The following is a 24000-nucleotide window of genomic DNA, read 5'->3' as shown; positions in this document are numbered from 1 at the left end:
TCACTGATGGGACAATTAACGAGATACAAATGTGTCAACTAATGTAAAGGTACACTCCAAATGAGAACACTATGCACTGCTAATGTTCTATTAGAATGCTTACAGAACACAGTTGTAGCAGGCATCAATCTTTAGTAAAGAGTGCTACTTCTGCCTCTTGAGTTAAATTATGCGGTTTCACTCAGCAAGCACTCTCTCTCTCTCCTTCACACACACACACACACACACACACACACACACACACACACACATACACACAGACACACAGACACACAGACACACAGCCTCCGCTGCGGAGTCTAATGTGTGCCTGATCAAACAGGAATCGCTAACTTTCAGAGGAACTGGTCTGGCGTCATTCCACACACTAGCCATTAGAATCCCTTTCTTCTCCTCACAATCAAAACAATACCACTAAAAACACAAGTGGAGACTTACTCTGAATTCAGAGCCCTTGAGTAAAACTGATCTGTGTGTGTGTGTGTGTGTGTGTGTGTGTGTGTGTGTGTGTGTGTGTGTGTGTGTGTGTGTGTCTGTGTGTGTCTGTGTGTGTCTGTGTGTGTGTGTGTGTGTGTGTGTGTGTGTGTGTGTGAGTCTGTATGTGTGTGTCTGTGTGTGTGTGTCTGTGTGTGTGAGAGAGAGATAACTAATTAAATCAGCGCAAAGACTGGTGCGTTTCCTGACTTTCTATTGTGAGTTCTGTGGAGAGTGGAGGAAAGAGGATAAACACTCCTGCGCGTGTTTATCTTAATTATAACTTTAGGCCTCTTTAAATGAGCGCTCACGGTTCATCTGGTTCATGGCAGTGCCGCCGCGGTTTCTCTTCAGTGGGCAGAGAGCGCAGCCTGCCATCTGCCGAATGGAGACATCATCATACTGCAGCTAGAAGACTGTTACACAACTCTGACTGCAACACTGCAGTTGCAATACTGTACTGTAAATCTATTTCAATTTCAATACTGGCCTATATATGCATGTCTGTAATGGAGGGTTTTTTTTTACATTTAAGAGTCAGCTGGACCTTACAATTGACAACTCTAACCTCTTCAAAACAGAAGGTGGATGAGTGCACACACACACACACACACACACACACACACACACACACACACACACACACACACACACACACACACACACACACACACACACACACACACACACACACACACACACACACACACACACACACACACACACACACACACACACACACACACACACAAAGTGTGTAGGTTTATGACTTTCACAACATAGACAAAGACCAAACACAAGAAAAAAAAAAACACGCCAAAAAGTGCTTGGCAAGACAGCCCAGGGATATTCACAGAGCTGGAGCATGATCAGGGGAAATATGTGACAGGAAATAGGAACATGAAGCCACACACACACACACACACACACACACACACACACACACACACACACACACACACACACACACACACACACACACACACACACACACACACACACACACACACACACACACACACACACACACACACACACACACACACACACACACACACACCATCTACACAGAGCACAGGTCAGCAGCATTGAGTTCAAGGCACGGCATAGAGGTCAGTCTTGCACAACACAGGTCGGGACCACAGAGCGCATGTTAGCAGCAGCACAGCCACAGAGAACACGTCACAAATAAGAGGTCAGTACCAAACAGCACAGGACAGGACAACGCAAAGATGAACGTTAGCAGAAGCAAAGAGGTCAGTACCAAACAGCACAGAACAACGCAAAGACAAACGTTAGCAGCAGCAAAGAGGTCAGTACTACAAAGCACAGCACAGGACAACGCAAAGATGAACGTTAGCAGCAGCAAAGAGGTCAGTACTACACAGCACAGCACAGGACAACGCAAAGCCGAACGTTAGCAGCAGCAAAGAGGTTAGTACTACACAGCACAGGACAGGACAACGCAAAGCCAAACGTTAGCAGCAGCAAAGAGGTTAGTACTACACAGCACAGGACAGGACAACGCAAAGCCGAACGTTAGCAGCAGCAAAGAGGTCAGTACTACACAGCACAGCACAGGACAACGCAAAGCCGAACGTTAGCAGCAGCAAAGAGAACACGTCACCGCACAGAGGTCAGCACAACAACGGTTAGAAGAAAAGAGCAGCATAGTGCACATCACAGCACAGACAGATCAGTACTACAGAAATGGGTTAGCAGCAGCATAGAATCCATCACAGCACAGAGGCCAGTAAGTACCAGAGTGGGTTAGCAGTGAAAGACAGCAGTTAGCAGCACAGCACACGTCCCCAGCCCTCAGTCCTCAACCCTCAGTGCAGTCCAGCCCAGGACAGCAAAGGTGAGCAGCGAAGAGCACCGAATACAGGTGGTGAACGGATTACAGCCACGACACAGAGGCCACTGGCACGGACACAGCCGACAGACAGCACAGATGTGAACACAGCCAATAGTACAGTGCGTGCAACATGAACAACACAGCCTTCAGTGCAGCACAGCAAATGTTAGCAGCAGCAGCAGCACAGGGTCAAGTCAAGACAAGTCACTTTACTTACTGTAAGTGGCACATTTAAAAACAACAGGCGTAGACTCAAAGTGCTCTACAGGCGAGGGCCGGCAAACCAATAGATAATACAGGCTAATACAGCATATGTGGGTGGGAAGAGTAAAGATTTAAAGAGGATTTAAAAAGATAAATAATAGGAATTATTGCATCTGGTGAATTAAAGAGGATTTAAAAAGATAAATAATAGGAATTGTTGCATCTGGTGATTTAAAGAGGATTTAAAGAGATAAGTAATAGGATTTTTTTTGCATTTGGTGTTAGCAACATAAAGCACAAGTTACTGTAGAAACATAGAACAGAGATGAGCACCAAAACCCAGTCCCAGCCCAATCATAAGCTACACGGGCCGGGCGATTTGGACCCGGTACCAGGAGAACATTCCAGCTCACTGGTTTTCCCTCGGACTTGCTTTTGTGGCGCTCTCAAGGAGTTCCTCTATGACAATATTACACTAAACACGGATCTGGTGACTGGCCTTCTTAAAGATCCCTCTCAGAAGTCAGAACTGACCACACAAACACATCAATCAAGAACCATAGTGTTTGCTGGGTTGTCATGATGCCAGTCAAACTGCCTCTTTAAGCATGTGTCTACTGGCCTTGTTTTTCAGTAATATTACAATGCATCCATCTTATGAGTAGCCATGGATCAGAAGTCCCGCTTGCGAGATGAGCCAGCTGCTAGACATCTACAGGCAGACTTCAAAGGAGGAGATCAAACAAGCTGCTAGTAACAGCAGCCCTCATCACCCCCTCATAACTCGAGGCAGAAGCCCTCGATTTCCCCTCTGTACCAGTGTCATGGCAGACCGGACACAGCCAACACGGTTAAGACACACTCAGATATTCAAACACCATCATGGCTCTTCTCATGTTTTCCTTCTGACTCACAACATCCACCTCTCTCTCTCCCCCTCTCTCTCACACAGGAACTCACACGCACACACATGCACTCCTCCACATCTACTCATGTTCTTCGAATTGTCTCCATTTCTGCCACATTTTGTCATCTGACTCACCTCATCTCACTTCCTTTTTTTTGTGTGTGTGTGTGTGTGTGTGTGTAGTGCAGCTATGCTGCTGTGCATGTTGTCATGTGTGTCTTTGTGATTCCCCCTAACTCATCCTCTGAGGAAGCCTCCTAGAAAAGTCCCTAGTGGCCTCTCTGATTACACGTACACACACACACACACACACACACACACACACACACACACACACACACACACACACACACACACACACACACACACACACACACACACACACACACACACACACACACACACACACACACACACACACACACACACACACACACACACACACACACACACACACACACACACACACACACACACACACACACACACACACACACACACACACACACACACACACACACACACACACACACACACACACACACACACACACACACACACACACACACACACACACACACACACAAACAAACACACACACACACACACACACACACACACACACACACACACACACACACACACACACACACACACACACACACACACACACACACACACACACACGAGAGCCAGTGCAACACCAACACCTTATGCAACCCCACACTGAAGATTACAGGTGCAGGTGAGGGCCCAGCCCAAGCCAGTTGTGCCAATCCCTGGGAGCTGCTTGCTGGGGAGCAGTTCCCAATGGGTTATCCAGGCAGAGCTCAAGACTCGTGCTAATTGCAGACATAAGAGAGTTGTTTTTGATGTTGTGTTTTTTTAATGACTCCCTGGGTAAAAAGCTATAAATAGGCATCACTCTCAAGGTGCTATGAAGAAAAGCATTTTGTCTACATTGTTCACTTTTGTCAATCTACATCTTTCTTGCAACATGTTAAAAAATGGCATTAAGCCATACTGGTCTAAAACAACTTTCACAGACTGTAACAGACTATAGACTATTGTATGTTAAGAATGTTGCCAAGAATAATGTTATCCTCTTTTAAAAGGGGTCATCCATCACTGCTTTTTAATACATTATAATCCTAACGACACTCAGATGATTTGATTTGATAGGTGAAAGGTCACAAATAAAAAATAAAAACACCCAAGGCATTTTAATGGATGTTATGTCTCAGAGACCACAGACCATAACACCAATCTAGTGGTCGTCAAAAACAGTGCCAAAACAAAGGTGCAAAATATGTTCACTTACAATAACTGCAAACAGGCACAACAGTTTCCTGCACGTAGACTTGATATACAGTATTCCATGATTAAACTCAAGGAGACATGAGGTTTGTGGCCAAAAAGCCACAAGTCTCTGAATGGCTATCAGAAGTGGTGACTGGTGAGGTTCTGTCATTGTCTCAGCAAACAGGTTTGATGGGAAAAGCAACCTTCCCAACCGCACAGCTGCCACAACCTCAAGTCAACATCAACAACATCAAATCCCTTCCACGTTAGGGCCTGTTTACAGCCATCCCTGTGGCTTGGGTGGGGAGGAGAGATTTGGGGAAGAAAGGTGATGGCTCAAAAGCCTTGTGGGCAAGATTCCACGAAAAACAATGAGAGGTAATTTCAAGAGTTGCCATGGGGATAGGATTTGCGTCTGGGTCAGCTCTGCTGAGGCTGTTTACATCACAAGAGCTTTGGCCAAACTCCCATTGTTGCATCTGGTGTGTACTGACATTGGCACACTCTCTCCTTACCGCCTTGATGTAGCAAAGGCTAACAAAACATCTAGTCAAAGGGGGCAATTTTCCTCTAGCTCTCCAAATATGGACCTTTATTGTGGGCTCAGGCTGAGGTCTGCATGACTTGGGAAAGCCGGATAGACATAGGACTCGTTTATAATACACAATTACAATGTATAGCCTGCCCTACCCCTTGCAAACACTTGAACACCTTTTAAAAGGAGGTGAAAGAAAGACAGTGAATGACAGTCACTATAACACAATGGCCCAGAACACATTGTACAGCCCCTCCCTTAATATGTTTCACATTTATCAGTAATTAATAATATATTAACACACTGACAAGCAAAACTAGGTCACTCTATTTGAGTAAGGGTTAAAAGAAATCACTTGGGTCTCTAGACAAGTCTCAAGGAAAAGAGGCGACAGGTAAAAATAGACTTCAAGTAACTTCAAGTGGAACAATCATTCAGCAAGACGGGTGGGTTGGGGGTTGTACAGGACACATTCACAGGCACGTGAAGTGACATTAGTTGCCCGACCCAGAAGCACCAAACTCTCTAAGGCTATGGTTTATATCACCACATCTCCACATTCTGTCCAACATTTAGCCTCGGAATGCGCATATCGCAGCTGTCACTGAAATATGTAGGATGTTGGCTAATAAGATAAGTTAGTTGTTCACCCTGTCCTGCTTAACAATGTCCCTTACACCCGCGTTCATGTGCTGTCCTTGGTCATTTTGGCGGCGTAATTTAACCACACGCAAGCGTGTTCTTATTTCGCATTGAAGAAACACACACGATCAGGCTATGGTTGTCAAAACATAAAGGGTGTCATCCATGCTAAGCATAACGTTAGCTACCTTGACGTTACATTAATAACGTTGTGTACAGTAGATACTGACAATGTAGCGTTAACATTGCAGGGCAAACGTTACACTGTCACAAGAAATAATGTAATGTTCACTAGCTAGAAAACCATATGACCAATGGAAACCATAGCATGACATGAACAGAATTCTGCAACTGATGCAAAAGGAAAGCAACATTCAGCTGCGCAAATTGAATGAACCAATAGGTAATGCTTACTGCATGTCAACGTATGCTTTCCTGTAACGTTATGTCAAACGTTAGCTTTCATATCTCGACCGACACGACGGCTACATGCGGTTGCCAAATGGTTAAAATGTCCGTATCTAATGCAAAATAAGGCTATATAAACTTGATTGAAACAGGGTGGCTGACTTCTAAATTTCTAAAATAACCATCACTTAATGAGCTCCAGTTGTTGACCTCAACCAGATTCAGCACTGGAGCTGTCGTTCGTGGGTCCTAAATGACAGACGAGCAAGCTAGCTTTGCAAGCTAACCTCGCAATGTAACATGAGCTAAGAGCTAGCTGGCTGATTAGCAGCATATAGAAAAGCGGCCAAAATGGCTTTTCTTTTACAGATATGGAATGCTAAACCGTACAAGGAGTCGTTCTCCATTCTCATCAGTCTGTAAAGAAAGTAGGTTTACTTACGACTGATTTGGTTTGGTGAGGTGAATTCTGTGGACGGCGCACTTAGATGTCTCTGGCCATGCACTCAGGGTACCGCTGGAAATTTGTTTTCTTTCTCAGCTGATATGTGGGCTTCCTGACATCTATCCGGGGAAGTCTCAGCTCATTCATTGGAAACCAATGGCCCGCTCGATTTGAGGACGTTTGGCGCCACCTTGTGTACTAATACAGTCATCCTTAAGTCCTTACTCATGGAAGTCTACAAAATGTCCTGGAGGATGTAATTAATACAAACGTGTAGGCTAGCTTGTTAAGCACAATATTGCAATTATTTTTTTCTTCATAATTAAGCAATGTTGTCTATTAAAAATATGTATAATATTAATTATTATTGCACTCTTCTGTGATGGCGTTTCTTCCTCTGTTGTTGCTCAACTGACGTGGAGCAGGCATAGCCTATTTTTTTTGATGATGCCATTAATGCAAAATTCGCGATCAACTTTGTCTTTTCTTACCATGAAATGTTGGAGAGATGCCATTTGTCAACATGGTGAGAGATGAGAACCATGTATTAATATTGATTTCAGAACAGAGGAGCAGCCAAAACTTTTAAGCCAACAAAGCTTTTTCGCCCATATGAAAGAGAGAGGGCAGTGTCTGCTTACTTACCCCGGTTTTCAAACAGCTGTCTCCCCTCCCATTACGAAGTGTTGGATTTCAGTCAAGGGTTGGCTGGGTTGCCGAATAGTCAGCCATGTTGTTTTTGTGACAGAGCTATCAGCAACAGGTACAGTTGGAGACCCATCATATTCCGCCCGAAATATCATTCTCTGGATTGTACATTCACTTTATGATTAACGAAGACACTGACGGGAGAAATGTTCGCTTAAACGGAAACCTCTCCGGATCATTTAGTAGCTCTTTTATGTCTTTTTCGGCTGTTGTGAAAAGTAAGTATCGTTTACCACACTGCTTTTGACTTGGCTAACTCACTGTGTACAGCATATGACCATGTTGCGTTGCTTGTTTTCAGTCTGTTGTTGAAAGCCACACATTATGCTTGTTTGTGAAACAGTCCGATTCGTTGTAGGCCTACTGTACTTTTGTTACATTGTGAATACTTGCGTGTGGATAGACATTTGGATCACTTCAAGCCCGACCAGTCTGGACTCAAAGTTGGGAAGGCTACGTCAATTTATAGATTAATCTATTTTTTTTACAAGAGGGTCTTCACTGAAGTAACTTATACATGATTTAAAGCGTGAGTTATGGAGATACGTATCTAAAAACTGCTCTCCAGAACTTGTTGAGCAAGTTGCAAACTTGTTACTCTGGCTTCAGTCAGCCAGCCCAGGAATGTAACCGTTTCTCATCATTAATAACCTACTAACAAATCAGCCCGTTCTGCACTTTATGGCAGTGTTGATAACACTGTCCTGGAAACATTCGTCAATTGTATGAGTAGGCCAAGTTTTGTTACTACTGTCATTACAGCCTCTGTTTTGTCAGGTCGCCTACGCTTTCCACATCAGCTTAGTAAGATGGCATGAGTAATCAATATGAAGGTGTAAAGAGGATGGGCTCATAGTTTCTGAATGTGACAAAAGGAAAAATCTGTTGTGTTTCACTTTGGTTTGTTTTGAGAAGGCATTCCAGAATGACACTAGAGTCACATTTTCTTTGCAGCTCTATTTGCCTGGTTGATTCGGGGTCGGAATCCCGCCTCTCTCCCAGTACTAGAACTCTCCAGGCCCTTACAGTAGGCTACATGGAACTCGCCATCATGTCACAGCAGTGACCCCTGTGACAAGGGCTTCTGGCAGACTGCCAAGGCTGTCTGTTTGAGTGGCCCTGGTGGTTTATTGGGAGTGTGCCCTGGCCTCTGACAGGGGGGACACAGGGAGCAGCTCTGCTCGGCTCCACTCTGCTCTGCTCTGTTCGCTGCTGCACCAGGCGGTGAATCAGCACTGAAATTCTCCGCCCTCTTCCCCATCTTACAGCTTGTGCTGTGCATGCTATGCAGCAGCTGCATGACAGTGTGACTGAAGAGGACCCATCAGCTTTGTGTGTTGTGTTGCAGTTGTACATTTGTTCGGCATATTTCAGAATGGCTTTTGGTCTTCATTTTGATGTCACTTGCGTAACCTTCTAAAGGTTAAACATGGGTTAGGCCTCCTGCATAAACCCCCCCATGTTCTATTCTTGGTCTTGTCTTTATTGATTCAAGTCGTTTTAGGGTTATGGATGTGCTTGCCTTTAAGTGTTGGACAGGCACGTGGCACAAGACTATCAGAAAAAAAAAAAAAACCTGTGCATGACCATGCTATTTTTCACTGTCTTATGGACACTTTCAAGGCCTCCTTTGCTTTGCTTACGTTTCCAGCTGAGTGCACTTCAATGCTCCAGATAGTCCGGTGAAGGACAGCTCAGCTTCCGGGTATGGAACTGGTCTGGAAATGAAAACAAGCCGCATACCTTGGGCATAATTTACAGACACGTCGTCCACTGTTCCAGCGTCCTTGTCACGTCTTAAGGAAACTCTAGTGCAGGAAACTGCAGCGCACAGACTGAACAAAGATTGACTGTGTTCACAGTGGATAACATCAAAGTGTAGGCCCTCCTAAATCTGATGACTAATGTCTTAAATATGAGACAGAATGTGAAATAATGGCAGGGTCCTCTTGGGTTGCTGTTCCAGTAAATTCTCTGATGTGAATTTTAAGCAAACACTCTTCTGATCGACTTACTCTTTTAATAATAAACTTGACCCATGACATGGTTGAGTTTTATAATAAACTTGACCCATGACATGGTTGAGGTGTAATAGTAACTCTTAAGACACGTATGTGACGCGCCGCGACAAGAGAAAAATTAGAACTCCATTGTTTTTAACGGAGCAAATCCCACTAGAAACGTCTGCCGCGCAGCAGTCGCACAGGGATAGAAAACTGTTACTGATAGAAATCCTGCGCGTCAAGCCCACACCGCTGAACGCCGTGTCCGGTGGGCGCCGGTCTTTAAGCACCTGACCCACAGGCCATGGCAGTGGGGTTATGATAATAAGTCTAATCAGCTCAGTGACTAATATGCAAGTGATCCACCATGATCACTGCTCTCAGTCACCTGCCTACATGTTTGGTTTTGTGAGGGTTGAAGAGTGAGTTCTGCCTCTGTACAGCTCTAGCTAGCTACCCCTGCTCTTGATGCCCCAGTGTTCCTGGCCCCCCTGTGCTATGGCCCCTGGCCCTGGCCTAGCCCCTGCTGTGCTGTGTCCTGACCAGGGCTTGGGCCCGGGGCAGATGTGTGTGTGTGTGTGTGTGTGTGTGTGTGTGTGTGTGTGTGTGTGTGTGTGTGTGTGTGTGTGTGTGTGTGTGTGTGTGTGTGTGTGTGTGTGTGTGTGTGTGTGTGTGTGTGTGTGTGTGTGTGTGTGTGTGTGTGTGTGTGTGTGTGTGTGTGTGTGTGTGTGTGTGTGTGTGTGTGTGTGTGTGTGTGTGTGTGTGTGTGTCTCCTCCAGACACTCTGAGGGCGGCGAAAAAGCAGGGCCCACATTGTTTGTGCCTGCTACGCTTCCTGTTTGTCTGTGTTCTACCGAGCTCAGCCTTTTTGCCCTCGGCGGCTCGGCTGGCTCCGGTCTCGGCCGCCGGCCCGGCTTTGTGGAAGTTTGGCCGCCTGGCTGGCAGCGCCGCTGGAAGGTGGCGGTGAGGGGACACACCTAATAATGACCTCACAATCTATCTTTACCAGTTGCAGTCTGCCTCACGTCATTCTGTCTCTCTCGCACCAGAAATGACTAAGCTTTCTGCTATGTCAGACAATTGACCATCTACTGACGTTTTCCTAAACTGTTCTGTAACAATATAACCTTGGACCCTGTTGTCTTTGGCGATTCCAAATTGTTTATACAGCAACAGCACAGTAGGGGAGTTGGAATGTACCAAACACAGTTCTAAAAGACTGACCAGCTTTATGTTAACATATGTAAAAACTAACCATACTGTAAGTAGTGCTTATCGGGCAGACAAGGGAACTACATGATGCACAGTCAGGCTGACTGTGAGAGTGACAGGACGGCACATGACCACCTAACTCAATTTGAAAGATAATACTGAAAACAGTTGACAAAAATTGGCTTTGAAAAGTTTTTGTTCAAATGTAACAATCTCACTACTTAAAAAGCATACCAAAACTTGACTAGAATCTACAACAGCACAGTACCTTAGCACTGATAAAAAAAGCCTGTTAGCATGCTAACTCTGTTTTTGGTGGAAGTGAATGGAAGGTCATAGAGGCTCTCTATAAAGGTTGAGATGTTTCACGCCTCAGAATGCTGCATCAGGTACTGCAGACTCCGGCAGACTGTGAGTGAGTGACTTGAGGAAGGGCGAAGAGATTTTCCCCTAACCTCTCGACTAGACTGTGGTTTACTCGCTACCCACAAGTCCAAAAAGCTTTCCGCTTACGCTTGGCCTTGGACACGCAACACATAGAAACAGAGCCTTTACCGCGTTGAATGTTGCATCAGTGGTGCCAAGAGTCCCATAATGGCATTTACATGTGTTTACCTAGTAGGAGTTCTTCTCTCTGCAATCTGGTTAAATACGTTGAGATTAGCATGTGCTATCTGTGTTTCACACCATGACATTGCTGTTGAGCTCCAGGAGGACAATAACCACTTTCACTAGTATTGATCAGTATAGATTACCTCACACAGTGAGAGGTGCTATCTGATGGACTAGACCTAATATGTGTTTATTTAGTAGAAGCTTTTCTCTGTTTGGTCCAATTAAAGACCAGTTTAGGCCTATGTGTTCCATGTCCAGTGCATCATTCATAACCATGACATGCCAATGAGCTGCAGGATCGATCTTGGATGATTTATTGATTAGTCAAAGTCTTTTTACGTCCCTTTGCTTGTCGGCCATATTGTAATGCATTTTGGGCACTAATCGGGCATCTATTTTGAGCAGAACTGCGTCTTCACAACGCCAACTTCGCTCCAGTGGCCATGTATTCACATGTCGACTTTTGGCCGCGGAAGAGTTGGGATATGAGTAGACAACTGTCATATATTGGTGTTACAAACTATTGACCTTATTCAGAATAAGACCATTTTGCCATTATGGGGTTTACATGTGTTGTTGATAGAATATTCGTATTTCCATTAACATGTCGCACAGCACAGTCCGATTGTTACCATCAAAGACAGTTGATTCTGTTAAAAGTTTCTGCGCATTACATTCTGATAGGACGTTATAATGTGCATGCATACGACACACCTCAATAATGTAACTAATATTGGAATACTCCACATGTCTTGAATCGATTGTTGCTTATTCCGACTATGACCTTATTTGGGTTAAGGCAATCAGAAAATGCTGTGTTCACATGGCAGCATCTTATTCTGAATATTGTCTTAATCGGGTTAATACTGGAATGTTAATGTCCATGTAAACATACTTAAAGGTGCTGTCTGATGGACTAGGCTCTTCTGTAAGGGCAATGCCCCCTGCTCTCCACTGAAGCCGGACCGGTAAACAGACACCTCTGGACCCTGGGCTTGGATGAGCAGGCGGGGGCCTCTCCAGTTGAATGCAAACAGCATGCAAATGCATGGCTTTAAAACAAGGAGGATGGCTGGCTGGCTGGCTGGCATACAGCCTGGCACCCCAGAAGGATTTCCTGGAAACGGGGACACTCTGTCCATGATGCCCATCACGCCAGCTTTAGGGCTGGTTGACTGAAGATGGGTAAGGGTGGTCTTGGCAGCAGCAGCACGTGCGAACGCTGTGACTGTCTTTAGCAGACAGTGGGGCACTTCCTAGCTATCTGTGTGTCCACCTGTCAGAGACCTGACGGAAACATGTCCATCTGTTTTACATCTTTGGGTTTTTCAATCACCACAGACGCTTTGAATTATAATAGGTGTGATTCAAAATGAGATAAAGTCTTCAACTATCCAGACATAAAAAAAAAAAATAGAGATTTGTCAGTACTTGTATTAGTAAACAAGCCTGTTAGTTTGTGCAGTATGGCTGCTGTAGTCCTAGAAGTGCCCTTTATCCTATTTCCAAAATCAAACATTGCCTTTGAAATGTGCCAAACGCTGATGTTTGCACAGCTCTGTTGATGTCACACACAACCTAATTAGATTTTGTCCTCCTCCTCCAGTCGAGTCTCATTGAATGATGGTCTTTTCTGGCGCCTTTGTGAAATTATGGATCATATGATTGTCTGCTTAATGACTGAGCAAAGCAGTCACATGGCACTCAGTGGTGGGGCACAGCACAGCACACAGCACAGCACAGCACAGCACAGCACAGCACAGCACACTGCACAGCACAGCACAGCACACTGCACAGCACTGCACAGCATGGCCTTTATGGAGCAGATGGCTTGCTGGAGTCCCCTACCATGGTGACCCTGATGCTTGCTGAGGGAAGGCATCACATCCTTCTATCATTTCCCAGAAACACTCTATAGATACTACCCGTCTGTGTGTGTGTGTGTGTGTGTGTGTGTGTGTGTGCGCTCTGTCTGTTTCCTGCTCACACAGCTGCTGTGCTGAGCAGTAGCCATTGGGTGTGGCAGGAAACAGCTGAGCCCTGAACAGGAACACGGCTCTCTCTCTCCCTCACTCTTTCTCTCTCTCTCTCTGTCTCTTTCTCTCTGTGTCAGTCTCTTTCTCTCTCTCTCTCTCTCTCTCTCTCTTCGTGGGTTAATTGCACAGGTTAGCAGACTGTCTGAGTCCGGGTCATATTCATCACAACCCCCTCTCGCTCATAACTCCTTCCTGGCTTGAGGGCAGGTAGCCTAAACAATGCAGGTGAGAGGAGGGTGAAACCGCACACTCCCAAATACTGTAGTGACATTAGCATGCCCCCTGGCAGATGGTAGGTGGTTATGCAATGTGAAAGGTAAGCAAGCCCAGTAGAGATGGGTTGTAAAAGCTAAAGTCACACCAGGAAGAAGGCTAGTTATTTCTCAATGCGTTATCTGTCATCTTCAGACCTGTCATCACAGAAAGTGACAAGGTCTTCGAAAGGATTGGTCATTTTGAACTCGTCCTATTTTATTGTCTTGGCGTTGCACCAGGGTTGGGCATCTAGAGTGGATTGAGGTGGAAGTTTATTCTAGAATCTTTGGTTATACCGAATGCCAGACCACTTCCTGTTTCATGCCTGTGATGTCACAAATGTAATATCCCAGAATTCCTCCCACAGATTCAGGAATTTGGAGTAGACACTCAGACTGTCAGGAGACCAACTCCCACAGATGCTGTGACAGCAGCATTTTTCACCTCTTACAACAGAGCTAGCAAAAACTCCTTCCTTTTCGAGCAGTAAGATAGCCATCTTTCTGCTGACAAATCTTTGTTCCTTGACTCCACAAAGTTTTTTTTTTTTTTTGGAGGGTTAGCACAGGCTGTGTCTGCTTCAGCTGAACTGGTTTAATGCTGTCAAGGTCACTGGTAGAGTGGGAACCTCTCTGCCACTGATGTGGTTGTGGTCAGGCTTATATCCACCCTGTCGTTACTCCTAACAAGTGGACATTAAAAGGAACACCTTCAAATTAAACAAATGTAATCCAATAGCCTTGGTAAATTCAGCAAATTTCTTCGCACAGCCCTTTTACTAGTGCATTCACTGTGTAGGCCATACTCAAAAGAGGAGGACAAACCTGTACAAGTGTTTTGTATGTCTACACAGTCCTGCCTAAATAGGAATGAACCACAGTGGTTCAGACTGACCCATTAAACAATTCTAATCAAACAGCTTGCTGCCTCTGGAGCAAGGGAGGGAGGGGCACAATTTGAATGGCAGCTGAGCTCAAATATCAACAAGCCTTGGGCCAGACTGCATTAAATACATAATCTATTGTCAGGCTATCAATTTTCCCCACACTCTTTAAAAAAAGATGCTATACTGTAGAACCAAAAATGTTTCTATTGTATGCTAACTATGCTTCATATGGCACCCCTAAATGTTTTTTTTTAAACCATTAAGAAGGGTTAATCAAAAGAGTTCTTTAACGCCTGCATGGTTCTAGAAAGCACCCCAAGAATCCTTTTTTTTAAGAGTGCACCAGTGTGTCTTGACCTGAAGCCCCTAACACCTGGCCCAGATCTGGCACTGATCTGGCCCTGATCAGGCACCCAGATGCCACAACTGGGCCAACTCAGTTCAGTTCCTCCTCAGACTCTCTGTATACCCAGGCAGTTAGCACACATACTGCTGTGTCACTGTTTCGTTTCAGTCGCCCGAATAAAACTGTGGTAAAACGTCAGCTTGGATCTCTCTGCTTCACATTCCTGTGATTTGTTTTAAAAGTTCCTTGTATTGTGGGTTTTGTAGAACAGAAGGAGCTGCTTCATTCTTGAGAGCTGAGGTAATCGTGTGGTAAGGTGATTAGGACTCATAAAGCATGATAAACTGCCCCGTCTCTGGGAAAGTGATGCTATTAACCGGCGCCTTGTGAAGAGGACACGCAGTGACCGGACAGCAGGCTAGTGTCTCTGGCTGCGCTGGCGGGAGGAGGCTGATGTTTCCTATAGGGGGATGGATATCGGAGCAGAGGTGTCCCGTTCCCTGTGACTTTGCCGGGCTGTTCTGCAGTCTCTCTCCTCGTCTGTGTGTGTGTGCATCTCCTCACCTACAGTACAGTGCCGCCTCTTCTCCCAGCCCAGTCTTAGCTACAGTTTATCTCTCTCATGCTCTATCTGTCTCCTCATTCTCTCTCTCTTTTTCTCCCTCTCCCTCTCTCCCTTTCTTTATTTTCCCTTACCTTTCCCCTCCTCTCTCTCTCTCTCCATATATCTTTCTTGCCCCTCATCTCTTCCCCTCTGCTCTCTCTCTCTCGCTCTCTCACTCTTTCTCTTTCTTTTCCCTCTCCCTATCTCTCTCTCTCCCCTTATCTCTCCTCCTCTCTCTCTCATTCAGTCTCACTGACTCACTCAGTCGCTCACTCACTCTCTCTCTCTTATTCTCTCTCTCTCCATATCCCATGCTCTCTATATATATCTCTTTCCATCACTCTCTCTCTCTCCCTCTATCTCTTATTCTCTTTCTCCAACCCCCCTGCTCTCTCTCTCTCTTCGCATATATCACTCTCTCTTTCATTCTCTCTCTCCATATCCCCTGCTCTCTCTCTCTTCTCAGCTCCTCCCTCTCTTTGCTCACTCAGACCTGACTAGATCCTCACACAGCTGTGGTTGTATTATTGATGAGACAATGTTTCTCCCTCTGCGTGTGTGTGTGTGTGTGTGTGTGTCTAAAGCAGATGACAGTCAGCTAGCCTGCTGAGGAGAGGATCGGGAGTGATCGTCCTGCATCCCCGCCCCCTTATCCACCTGCAGTCATGAATGGTAAGAGCACAGCTTTGCTTCTCTCTGTGTGTGTGTGTGTGTGTGTGTGTGTGTGTCTGTGTGTGTGTGTGTGTGTGAGAGAGAGTTTGTGTTTGAAATGACTTTGTGAGTTTTATATACTCCTGCCCTGGCTTTTGGCTCTCAACTCATTTCTTTCTGCTGACCGAGCTACACCACGGCACTACAGTATTAGAACTCGCTGTGTGTGTGTGTGTGTGTGTGTGTGTGTGTGTGTGTGTGACGTGTGTGTGTGTTTGAGGTGCTTTGAAGAGTTCTGGGGTTGCGGTTGTGTACTCTCTGATCTCACTTAGTTTCTCTGTGATTCACATTTCATTCTGCTGAATCTGAGTCTGACCTACACCATGGCACTATTGTATAGTGTGTGTTTGTGTGTGTGTGTGTGTGTGTGTGTATTTCTGTCCTGTAAACAGATGGCTCTGCCCCTCTGACTGCTGGGCTAGCGAGAGTAGAGGAATGTGATTGATTTGTGCAGTAAAGTGCAAGGGGAGGCATTGATTGTTTTTTTTTCCCTTTTGCTCTCTCTGTGGTGAACAGTGACCGCTTTGTTGGCTTGAGCAAACAGTGTATTTCTGTAAACATTCACTGTTTTGTGTTTATTTACAAACAAGAACCCATCCTTGAAGTGGTGTCTCCATTTGAGTAATGAATAGGAGTTCTAATAGCAAAGACCAAGCACGCCCAATGAAACTGTGACAAAGTTGAAGCGTATTGTGTGCTGTGTCCAGGCTGGCTTATGTTGCATTAATGCGTTGATGGGAGTTACTGTAGGTGTGCATGCACTTGTCATCGCCCTCTGCTCTTATTGGAGACATGCTGTTGGTCGGACATTTGTCTTATTTCCTTCTCTGAACAAGTAAGATCGTAACCATCAGCTTTTCTTTCACTAAACTTAGTACGATCTGCTGTTGTGCTGCCAAAGTGGATTTTGTTTCTTTACAGAAAACGTTGTCTTTTTGCTGTTGTTTGACGAACAGTGACAGACATGAATGGGTTATTGGCATTTAATTCTGATATTACTAATTCATGTCTATAATGATGAAGGGTAGCCATACTGCATGCTCAGAAACGTATTTCGTTTTCAGTACTATCTCTTTCTGTTCTCTGTGTTCTTGATGGCGTCCATATCATTTATTTGCTCTGCGATTACTTTATATTGCAAACAGGACCTGTATGGCTTGTGTCGTGTCTAAGTCTCAGGACAGTGAATAGATTATCAAGTTCAAGGTTATCAATGTTGCTCAATGTTCCATATGTTCCCATGTTTTCCATGTATTCTGATTGGATGATTGCCTAATGCCTACTGTGGATTAAAGTACTCCAGAGGAAATGTGTATGCCAAATATCAATGGACAACAAAGGGAGAATGCCTTGCAACAATGCTCAGAAAGTTGCCCAATGTATCATCAGCTTTAGGGTTTTCAAGAACAAGAAAAAACTTGTATTACTAGTAAAAACTAGTATTGCAGGCATTGTATGAATGGTCCCTTTACCCTAGTTAGCCCGTCAACATCTAGCCTTTGTGGGAATGTTCAGATAGCCAGTGAATCTGTTGTCTCTGTTGTTCATGAAACAGACTGTCTTCGGGAGCCAAGAGCTTCCGCAGTCCAAGCCTTTGTACTGTAGGCCTACTGGCAGTGTAAAAAACAACCGCGACTGCCAGATTGTCCGTCTGGAGCGAGGAGGCCACATTATGTCACTCTCACAAACATTCCGAGCCAGTAGATTTACTGTTGTGTGCCTTAGAAGATTTAAAGCCTACAATCTTCTCACATCAAGGTCACAATTATGTGCAATTCAGCAGTATCATTTATCGCACTGTGCTGTCGCGTCAGGTTTACAGTTGATAAATGGGATCTATTTTGGTTTTGAAATGCAAATTAAGGATATGGTGGGCATGCCCAATTGAAGGTATGCAGGATTTAGTCAACTTAGTGGACTTAATACAGGGGTAGTGCTCATCGTGCCATGAATTTACTGTAGTATAATTCCTTGCAAAGGTATTTTCATTCCCAGGTTTTGGCTATCTGATTGTCTTGTACATCTGCATTATAGTCTAAGAAAGCATCTTCAACTCAAGGGTTGTGCCTTTGACTTAGCATATTTCTATGCAGTATTGTAGTTTGTGGAGTGCTGACCATGCATTTAATTTCAGAGTGACTCATAATATGCAGAACACCTTAAAGCCGATCTTATTTATTATTCACATACTGTTCAGGCATGCTGTGCAGCAGTGATACAGGGTGCATGTTGCACCCAACAAATCTCTAACTTTATTACTTTCTATCCTTTACTTGCCCTTCCTTCCTCTTTTATGCTCTGCCTTTCGCTCTCTCTCTCTCTCTCTCTCTCTCTCTCTCTCTCTCTCTTTCTACCTCTCTCTCCCTGTGGTTGCTTCTGCTCTTTCTCTCACTCTATCTCTATCTCTCTCTCTCACACTCTCTCTATCTCTCTCTCTCACACTCTCTCTCTCTCTCCCTTTCTCCCTCTCTCTCTCTCTCTCTCTCTCTCTCTCTGTATGTTTTCAGGTGCTCGAAATATGTGGGCCATCACTCCTGAGGAGCGGGAGAAACATGACAAGCAGTTCGACACCCTCTACCCGGCCCTGGGCTACATCTCTGGTATCCCATCATGCACCGCTCATTCATAAATACAGTATATCTATGGTCACTTAAGTCATGTGACTGGGACCAGATAGTCAATTATGTGTCTCAGAGCTGATTTTTACTTACAATGTGATTTGTACCTGTATTGTCTGAATTGTCTGATTGTCTGAATGATGTTGTATATCTAGACCACTCTGAGTTATATTTACATTTATATATAATGTTTACTAATTCCGCTCTGTAACAGTAAATACACCATTTGACTCGTTGATTTATCCGTGTAAGTAAGTAGGTGTTGATTGTGGCAGTGCGGTTGCTTCTGCTCTGGGTTGAGCGTAGCTCTGTTTATGCGTCTGGAGGGACGGGCGTGCCGTGAGCGTATATGAGGCGCGACGTTGCTGCCCTCAGCTCTGTGCCCCAGCGCCCGCTCGCTTGCCATTTGGGCACAGGGCACCTGAGCAGTCGTAACTCTGGTCCATAACTTACAGGCTGTTGTGTTGCTCTCCGCAGGGGACCAGGCCCGCAAGTTCTTCCTGCAGTCCGGGCTACCCTCTGCAGTGCTGGCCGACATCTGGTGAGCCGCATTTCATTCACCCGGGCAGGGGAGGGGTGGAGAGGGGTTGGGGAGATAGGAGAGCGTTTCATGTGGGGGTTTCCACAAATAAACACATTCCATAGACCTTATATTTACGGCATTGTTGGAAGAATTATTTTATTTTTTCATAAAAGATTTGTCACCGTCATAAAATGGGTATTCACCTTTCCCTTCTTTTCCTATTCAATAGAGACATAGCGGTTACATCACAATTAAATGCTTTGCTCCACTGGCAGGAAAAAAACGTCTGTCTGATCAATAGCCTGCCAGCCATTTGCTGCCCAATATTGGTGAATCCCCCCACTACCAAAACATACTAATGTACAGTGTGAAGAATCAATCATTTTAGATAAATACTGCATACATGAGACTCACAAAATCCGACTTCACTTCATCCGTGAACAGAGCTATACATAAACCCTGCGTGAAGAGACCACAAGGAGAGAAAATGCTAATCTGTACATTGGGCTACCATGCTGATAACCCTGATAGGATGCTACCTTGTTCCAGTACATTTAGCAGTGAAGTGCATGCATTTCTACCATCAGAAACCCCTTAATTATAATGGCATTATGTGTTTTTATAATGCTCAACGGTATCTACTACTTTCTATATCATTGCAATGTCTGTTTGCCGCATTTTAAAACTTTGAAAAACTAAGAATAAGAATATCATTTTTTGAGCTAGGCTTGCTGTTGTAGCGATCAGTTCAACTAAAATTACTATTTGCCTCAAGTGCTTTCAATGCATATATTCAAACTAGCCAAAGGTCAACTTCAGGTCAACTTCATGGATGATTTAGGCTGAAACAATAGGCCGTGTTAATTCCATAGAGATGCAATGAATGAATGAACTCCACTGACAGCAGGTAAATCCACTGATGCGGTCATTGAAGCTCTCTGAAAATGGTACAACAAACCTTTGTTTTTCAGAAGTTTGTCTTTGTATCCCGGGGGTACAGTAGCCTAATTGCCTAAGGTCTTGACAATAGATTTTCCAACCAATTTGCTGCTTAAACTCAGCTGACAGACTGGCGCCACTCTGAACTTTCCTGCCAGTACTGGTTTATGACGTCAACCGCTACATCTATAGTTTGCTCGTGCACAACTGTTGGTCTACTCCCCTGTCCATTGCTTCTGTTAGGTTACTTTTGCAAATAGGAACTCCTCTTACAGTAGCCTACATGTTCCGACATTGATAAGTTTGTAGTACAGTAATTTCCTGTGTATTAGGCACATTGTGTATAAGCCGCAGGACAGTGTTTTATGCAAGTTACAAGAAAATATATATTAATACCATAATAACTGCCCCCATGTATTAACCTCATAGCTGAAGACATTTTGCGAAATCAATGTAAAAGCCACAGCTAATAGTTGGGAAATTACGTTAGAGTAAAAAGTGCAGCCTTTTGTGTGTTTTTTCAAACCTCTAAACGTCAGCAGAGCCTGCCATTGTGATGTGATCAACTGTACTTTTTGGCTTGAGATGAACAACGCTGTTCATATGCTCAGAGTCAGGAGTGTTCCTGTTCCTTGGTCCATTGTTTGTTTTCATCACAAACCCTCTGTTCTGTTCTCTTCAATTGTATTTGTAACTCCACATATTTATGGTGAAGCAGTGCTGTCGTCATGTTTGTTAGCGTGGTGTTATTTCACATAACGCTGTATTCATTAGATTAGAAGTCTTTATTGTCCACTACTGTGGAAATTCATCTTTGGCCCCACAACATACAGTACACGTATAGCACACACAGGCAAGACTACACAACAAGTACAACATAAAGCAAACACAGACAGAGACTACACATCAGGTACAACATAAGGCAGACATACACAGAGACTACACAGCAAGTACAACATAGAGCAAACACAGACAAAGACTCAACAGCAAGTGCAACAAAAAAACAAACACAAACCAAGATTACACAGCAGGTACAACATATGGCACAAACAAGTCTGCACAGCAGATATGGGGATATGGACATGTGCAAATGGGTTAAATTATCATAAAAATTATTCATGTGTGTACGGTTGTTAGTAGAAGTGTAAAAGGTACTGCCACATTTTTGTTCTAACAACTCACTTCATGAGCTGATTCTAATTAGCAGAACTCTTACAGTAAGTCAGGTAAATCAGCTAATTAGTAAAATCAGCTGTGTTAAGTGCCAATACATGGCAGGACTTTTACTTTATGAAGCCAGACTTTTACACCTCTGATTGATAGTGTGGTTCTGTGTTTGATGTGTGTGTTTGTGTGTGTCTGTGTGTGGGGTCTGTTTGGTGCAGGGCTCTGGCTGACATGAACAAGGATGGGAAGATGGACCGGCTCGAGTTCTCCATCGCCATGAAGCTGATCAAGCTGAAGCTTCAGGGGCAGAATCTGCCCACCTCCCTGCCCATCATCATGAAACAGCCCCCTGTGCCTGCCCCGTCGCTCAACCCCTCGCTGAACCCCGCGCGCATGGGTAAGACTGAATAATGTTAAGCAGGGATTCAATTAGACACCAAGTATTTTAATTGAACGCCATCCAAATGGACTAGTTGCACAAAAGGCTCTCGGTGAGCTTTGTTTGTTTCCTGGGGAGCCAGGTGTGTTTGAGGCTGCCGCTATCTTATTCGTATCGTGCTGAATCACTAGGTGCAACACCCAACAGGTCCGTGTAGACGCTAATTACATTAGCACCGAGAGCCTTTCGTGCAACAATGTCAGTTGTTAGTGGGTTTGGATAAATGCATGGATCACAAGTGCATCTTTAGACGAGCTAACCCTTTTCAACCGCAAGTTTGGCACAGCGCCACCTGGGTGTGGAGGTATGAAATGCAGGAGCCAGGGCAAGCTCTGGGCCTCTCTCATTCGTCTTTTTATCTATCTTCTCTTCCTTCCTCGGTCCTCGTTCCCACTGATCTAGATAAAGAATGATGGGGCGGCAACAGTGGGATAGATCAGTGGGAACGAGCCTGGAGGACCGAGCATAGAGGAGAGAGGTTGAGAAAGGGCCTGTATGTGCTCTGCTCTGTTGGGCTGAGGGATGGACAGATGGTGGATTATGGACAGGGCAGTGGGGTCCTCTCTAGACTAATGAGAGCCACGGGCTCCTGTTTCACTCCTCAAAGACGTCCGCACTGGAGAGAGAGCAGGGGAAACATATGCCGAATATCAGGGGAAAGAATTAGTATGTAATCAGACACCGGGCTGGCTGGTCAAACATCTCTTGTGTTTGGTTTGGAGTGCTTTATCTGGGCTCTACCCTGTGTTTAGGAGCTGTAATTATAGCATACTTGTAGTGCCTTTGTAGTTGTTTCATACAGATTATTAGGTCTAATCTGTAAGAAAAAAATGACTTCTAGCAAAACGCGTCTATGCATATAACAAGTGCAGTTAAAATTGCAAATATGCACATTTGTTATGATGTGTCATATACTGTAGTTATTATGGACAGTAGGTGGTTGATGTCATAAGAGAATTGAAGTATGAATTGTGCCAGTTTTAAAATTTGACCAGTGCAACCTTATGGTCTTGTGTGTGTTTGTGTTTGTGTTTGTGTTTGTGTTTGTGTTTGTGTGTGTGTGAAATGTGTCTGCACAGTGTTAACCTTGTCATCGTCCTCGTTTCAGGAATGGGCTCGATGCCGATGCTCACTCCCATGGCCATGGGGGCGCCGATGAGCTCCATGGGCCCCATGCCTGGCATCACACCCATGATGCCCACGGGAATGGGCATGGGCATGGGCATGGGCATGCCTATGATGTCCTCGGGCATGCCCAATGGCACCGTGGGCCTACTGCAGCCAATGCCACTGTCCGGGGGTAAGTCCTACAGCAGTGGGGGAGTCACTCACTATGGGTGCCTCTCATTTTGGGTTTTATATGTCCTCCCTCGCTCCTCGGGCCTCGATCCTCACTGATCTACATAAAGAATGATGGGGGGAAACAATGGGATAGTCTATCCAGTGTTAGTTATAGATCAGTGGGATCGAGCATCGAGGATCGAGGAGGCATGTTGAGAGGCACCCAGTGTGTTTGTGCCACTGTTGTGAGAGCACGCTGTAATTGGCTTGAGCCTTAAGGCACTTTCTTACAGTGTTTATGAGTGTCCGGATGTGAGGAGATTTGCACAATAACATTTATAGACAGAGATTCGTCTTTGTCTTTTGTCATAATTATTGGCAGTATATGTTGGCAATCTGAGCATGCATTTCGTAAATCAGTTCCTTGCCTATAAAGCATGAGTCAGAGTGGCAGTCCTAGTGGAGAGCTTACTGTAGCTGTGGGTGTGTACTGAACTCATTTGGGTGTGTTGGAGTGCCTTTAAGCCAGTGTAAATACATTTGTTACTCATAACACAGAGATTGTTGACTTGCTGTACCAATGCTACCATAGGGGCCAGTAGTCACTCACCACACCTAGTCAGTATGACGAGAGCATTTGTAATGGAATGTGCCTGGCTGATGGTGTTAATTTGCCACGTGTGGTTTTGTGGTTGGTATGCCTGTCATAGCCTGAAAAGTCATCTGAAGCTCGAGCATGTGTTTTGCAGTAACTCACACAGTAGCCAAATATGTAGTTTTGTAAAGAAGTTAATTGTGTGTGTGTGTGTGTGTGTGTATACACGTGTGTGTCTTCAGGCATGCCTCTTTCCGGCTCCTACTCGTCCTCCCCATTAGGGTTCT

The 24000-nt window shown here is 44.8% G+C and overlaps 2 protein-coding genes across 4 annotated transcripts in view; one reads left to right on the top strand and one right to left on the bottom strand.

Moving 5' to 3' along the window:
* Window positions 1–6858, bottom strand: part of cnsta (consortin, connexin sorting protein a) — a 36749-nt gene extending 29891 nt beyond the window's left edge. Inside the window, exon 1 of one of the 2 annotated variants that reach the window (XM_062522084.1) lies at window positions 6773–6858. The gene's annotated coding sequence lies outside the window, so the exon portion shown is untranslated. The remainder of the gene's footprint in view (window positions 1–6772) is intronic. The other variant, XM_062522083.1, reaches the window with a different exon arrangement.
* A 655-nt stretch (window positions 6859–7513) lies between these two features.
* The window catches only part of itsn2b (intersectin 2b), a 47614-nt gene continuing 31127 nt past the window's right edge, over window positions 7514–24000 (top strand). The window contains exons 1-7 of one of the 2 annotated variants that reach the window (XM_062523814.1): window positions 7514–7701; window positions 16028–16112; window positions 18659–18751; window positions 19247–19310; window positions 21617–21795; window positions 22946–23137; window positions 23956–24000. The exon at window positions 23956–24000 is cut by the window's right edge and continues 52 nt beyond it. In XM_062523814.1, coding sequence (XP_062379798.1) covers window positions 16106–16112; window positions 18659–18751; window positions 19247–19310; window positions 21617–21795; window positions 22946–23137; window positions 23956–24000 — 580 coding nt within the window. In that variant the 5' untranslated portion in view covers window positions 7514–7701; window positions 16028–16105. Of the gene's footprint in view, window positions 7702–16024; window positions 16113–18658; window positions 18752–19246; window positions 19311–21616; window positions 21796–22945; window positions 23138–23955 lie in introns of both variants that reach the window. The other variant, XM_062523815.1, reaches the window with a different exon arrangement.

The sequence above is a fragment of the Sardina pilchardus genome, chromosome 20, assembly GCF_963854185.1.
Source record: "Sardina pilchardus chromosome 20, fSarPil1.1, whole genome shotgun sequence".
Classification (NCBI taxonomy): domain Eukaryota; kingdom Metazoa; phylum Chordata; class Actinopteri; order Clupeiformes; family Clupeidae; genus Sardina; species Sardina pilchardus.
This window is presented reverse-complemented; position numbering and strand designations above follow the sequence as displayed.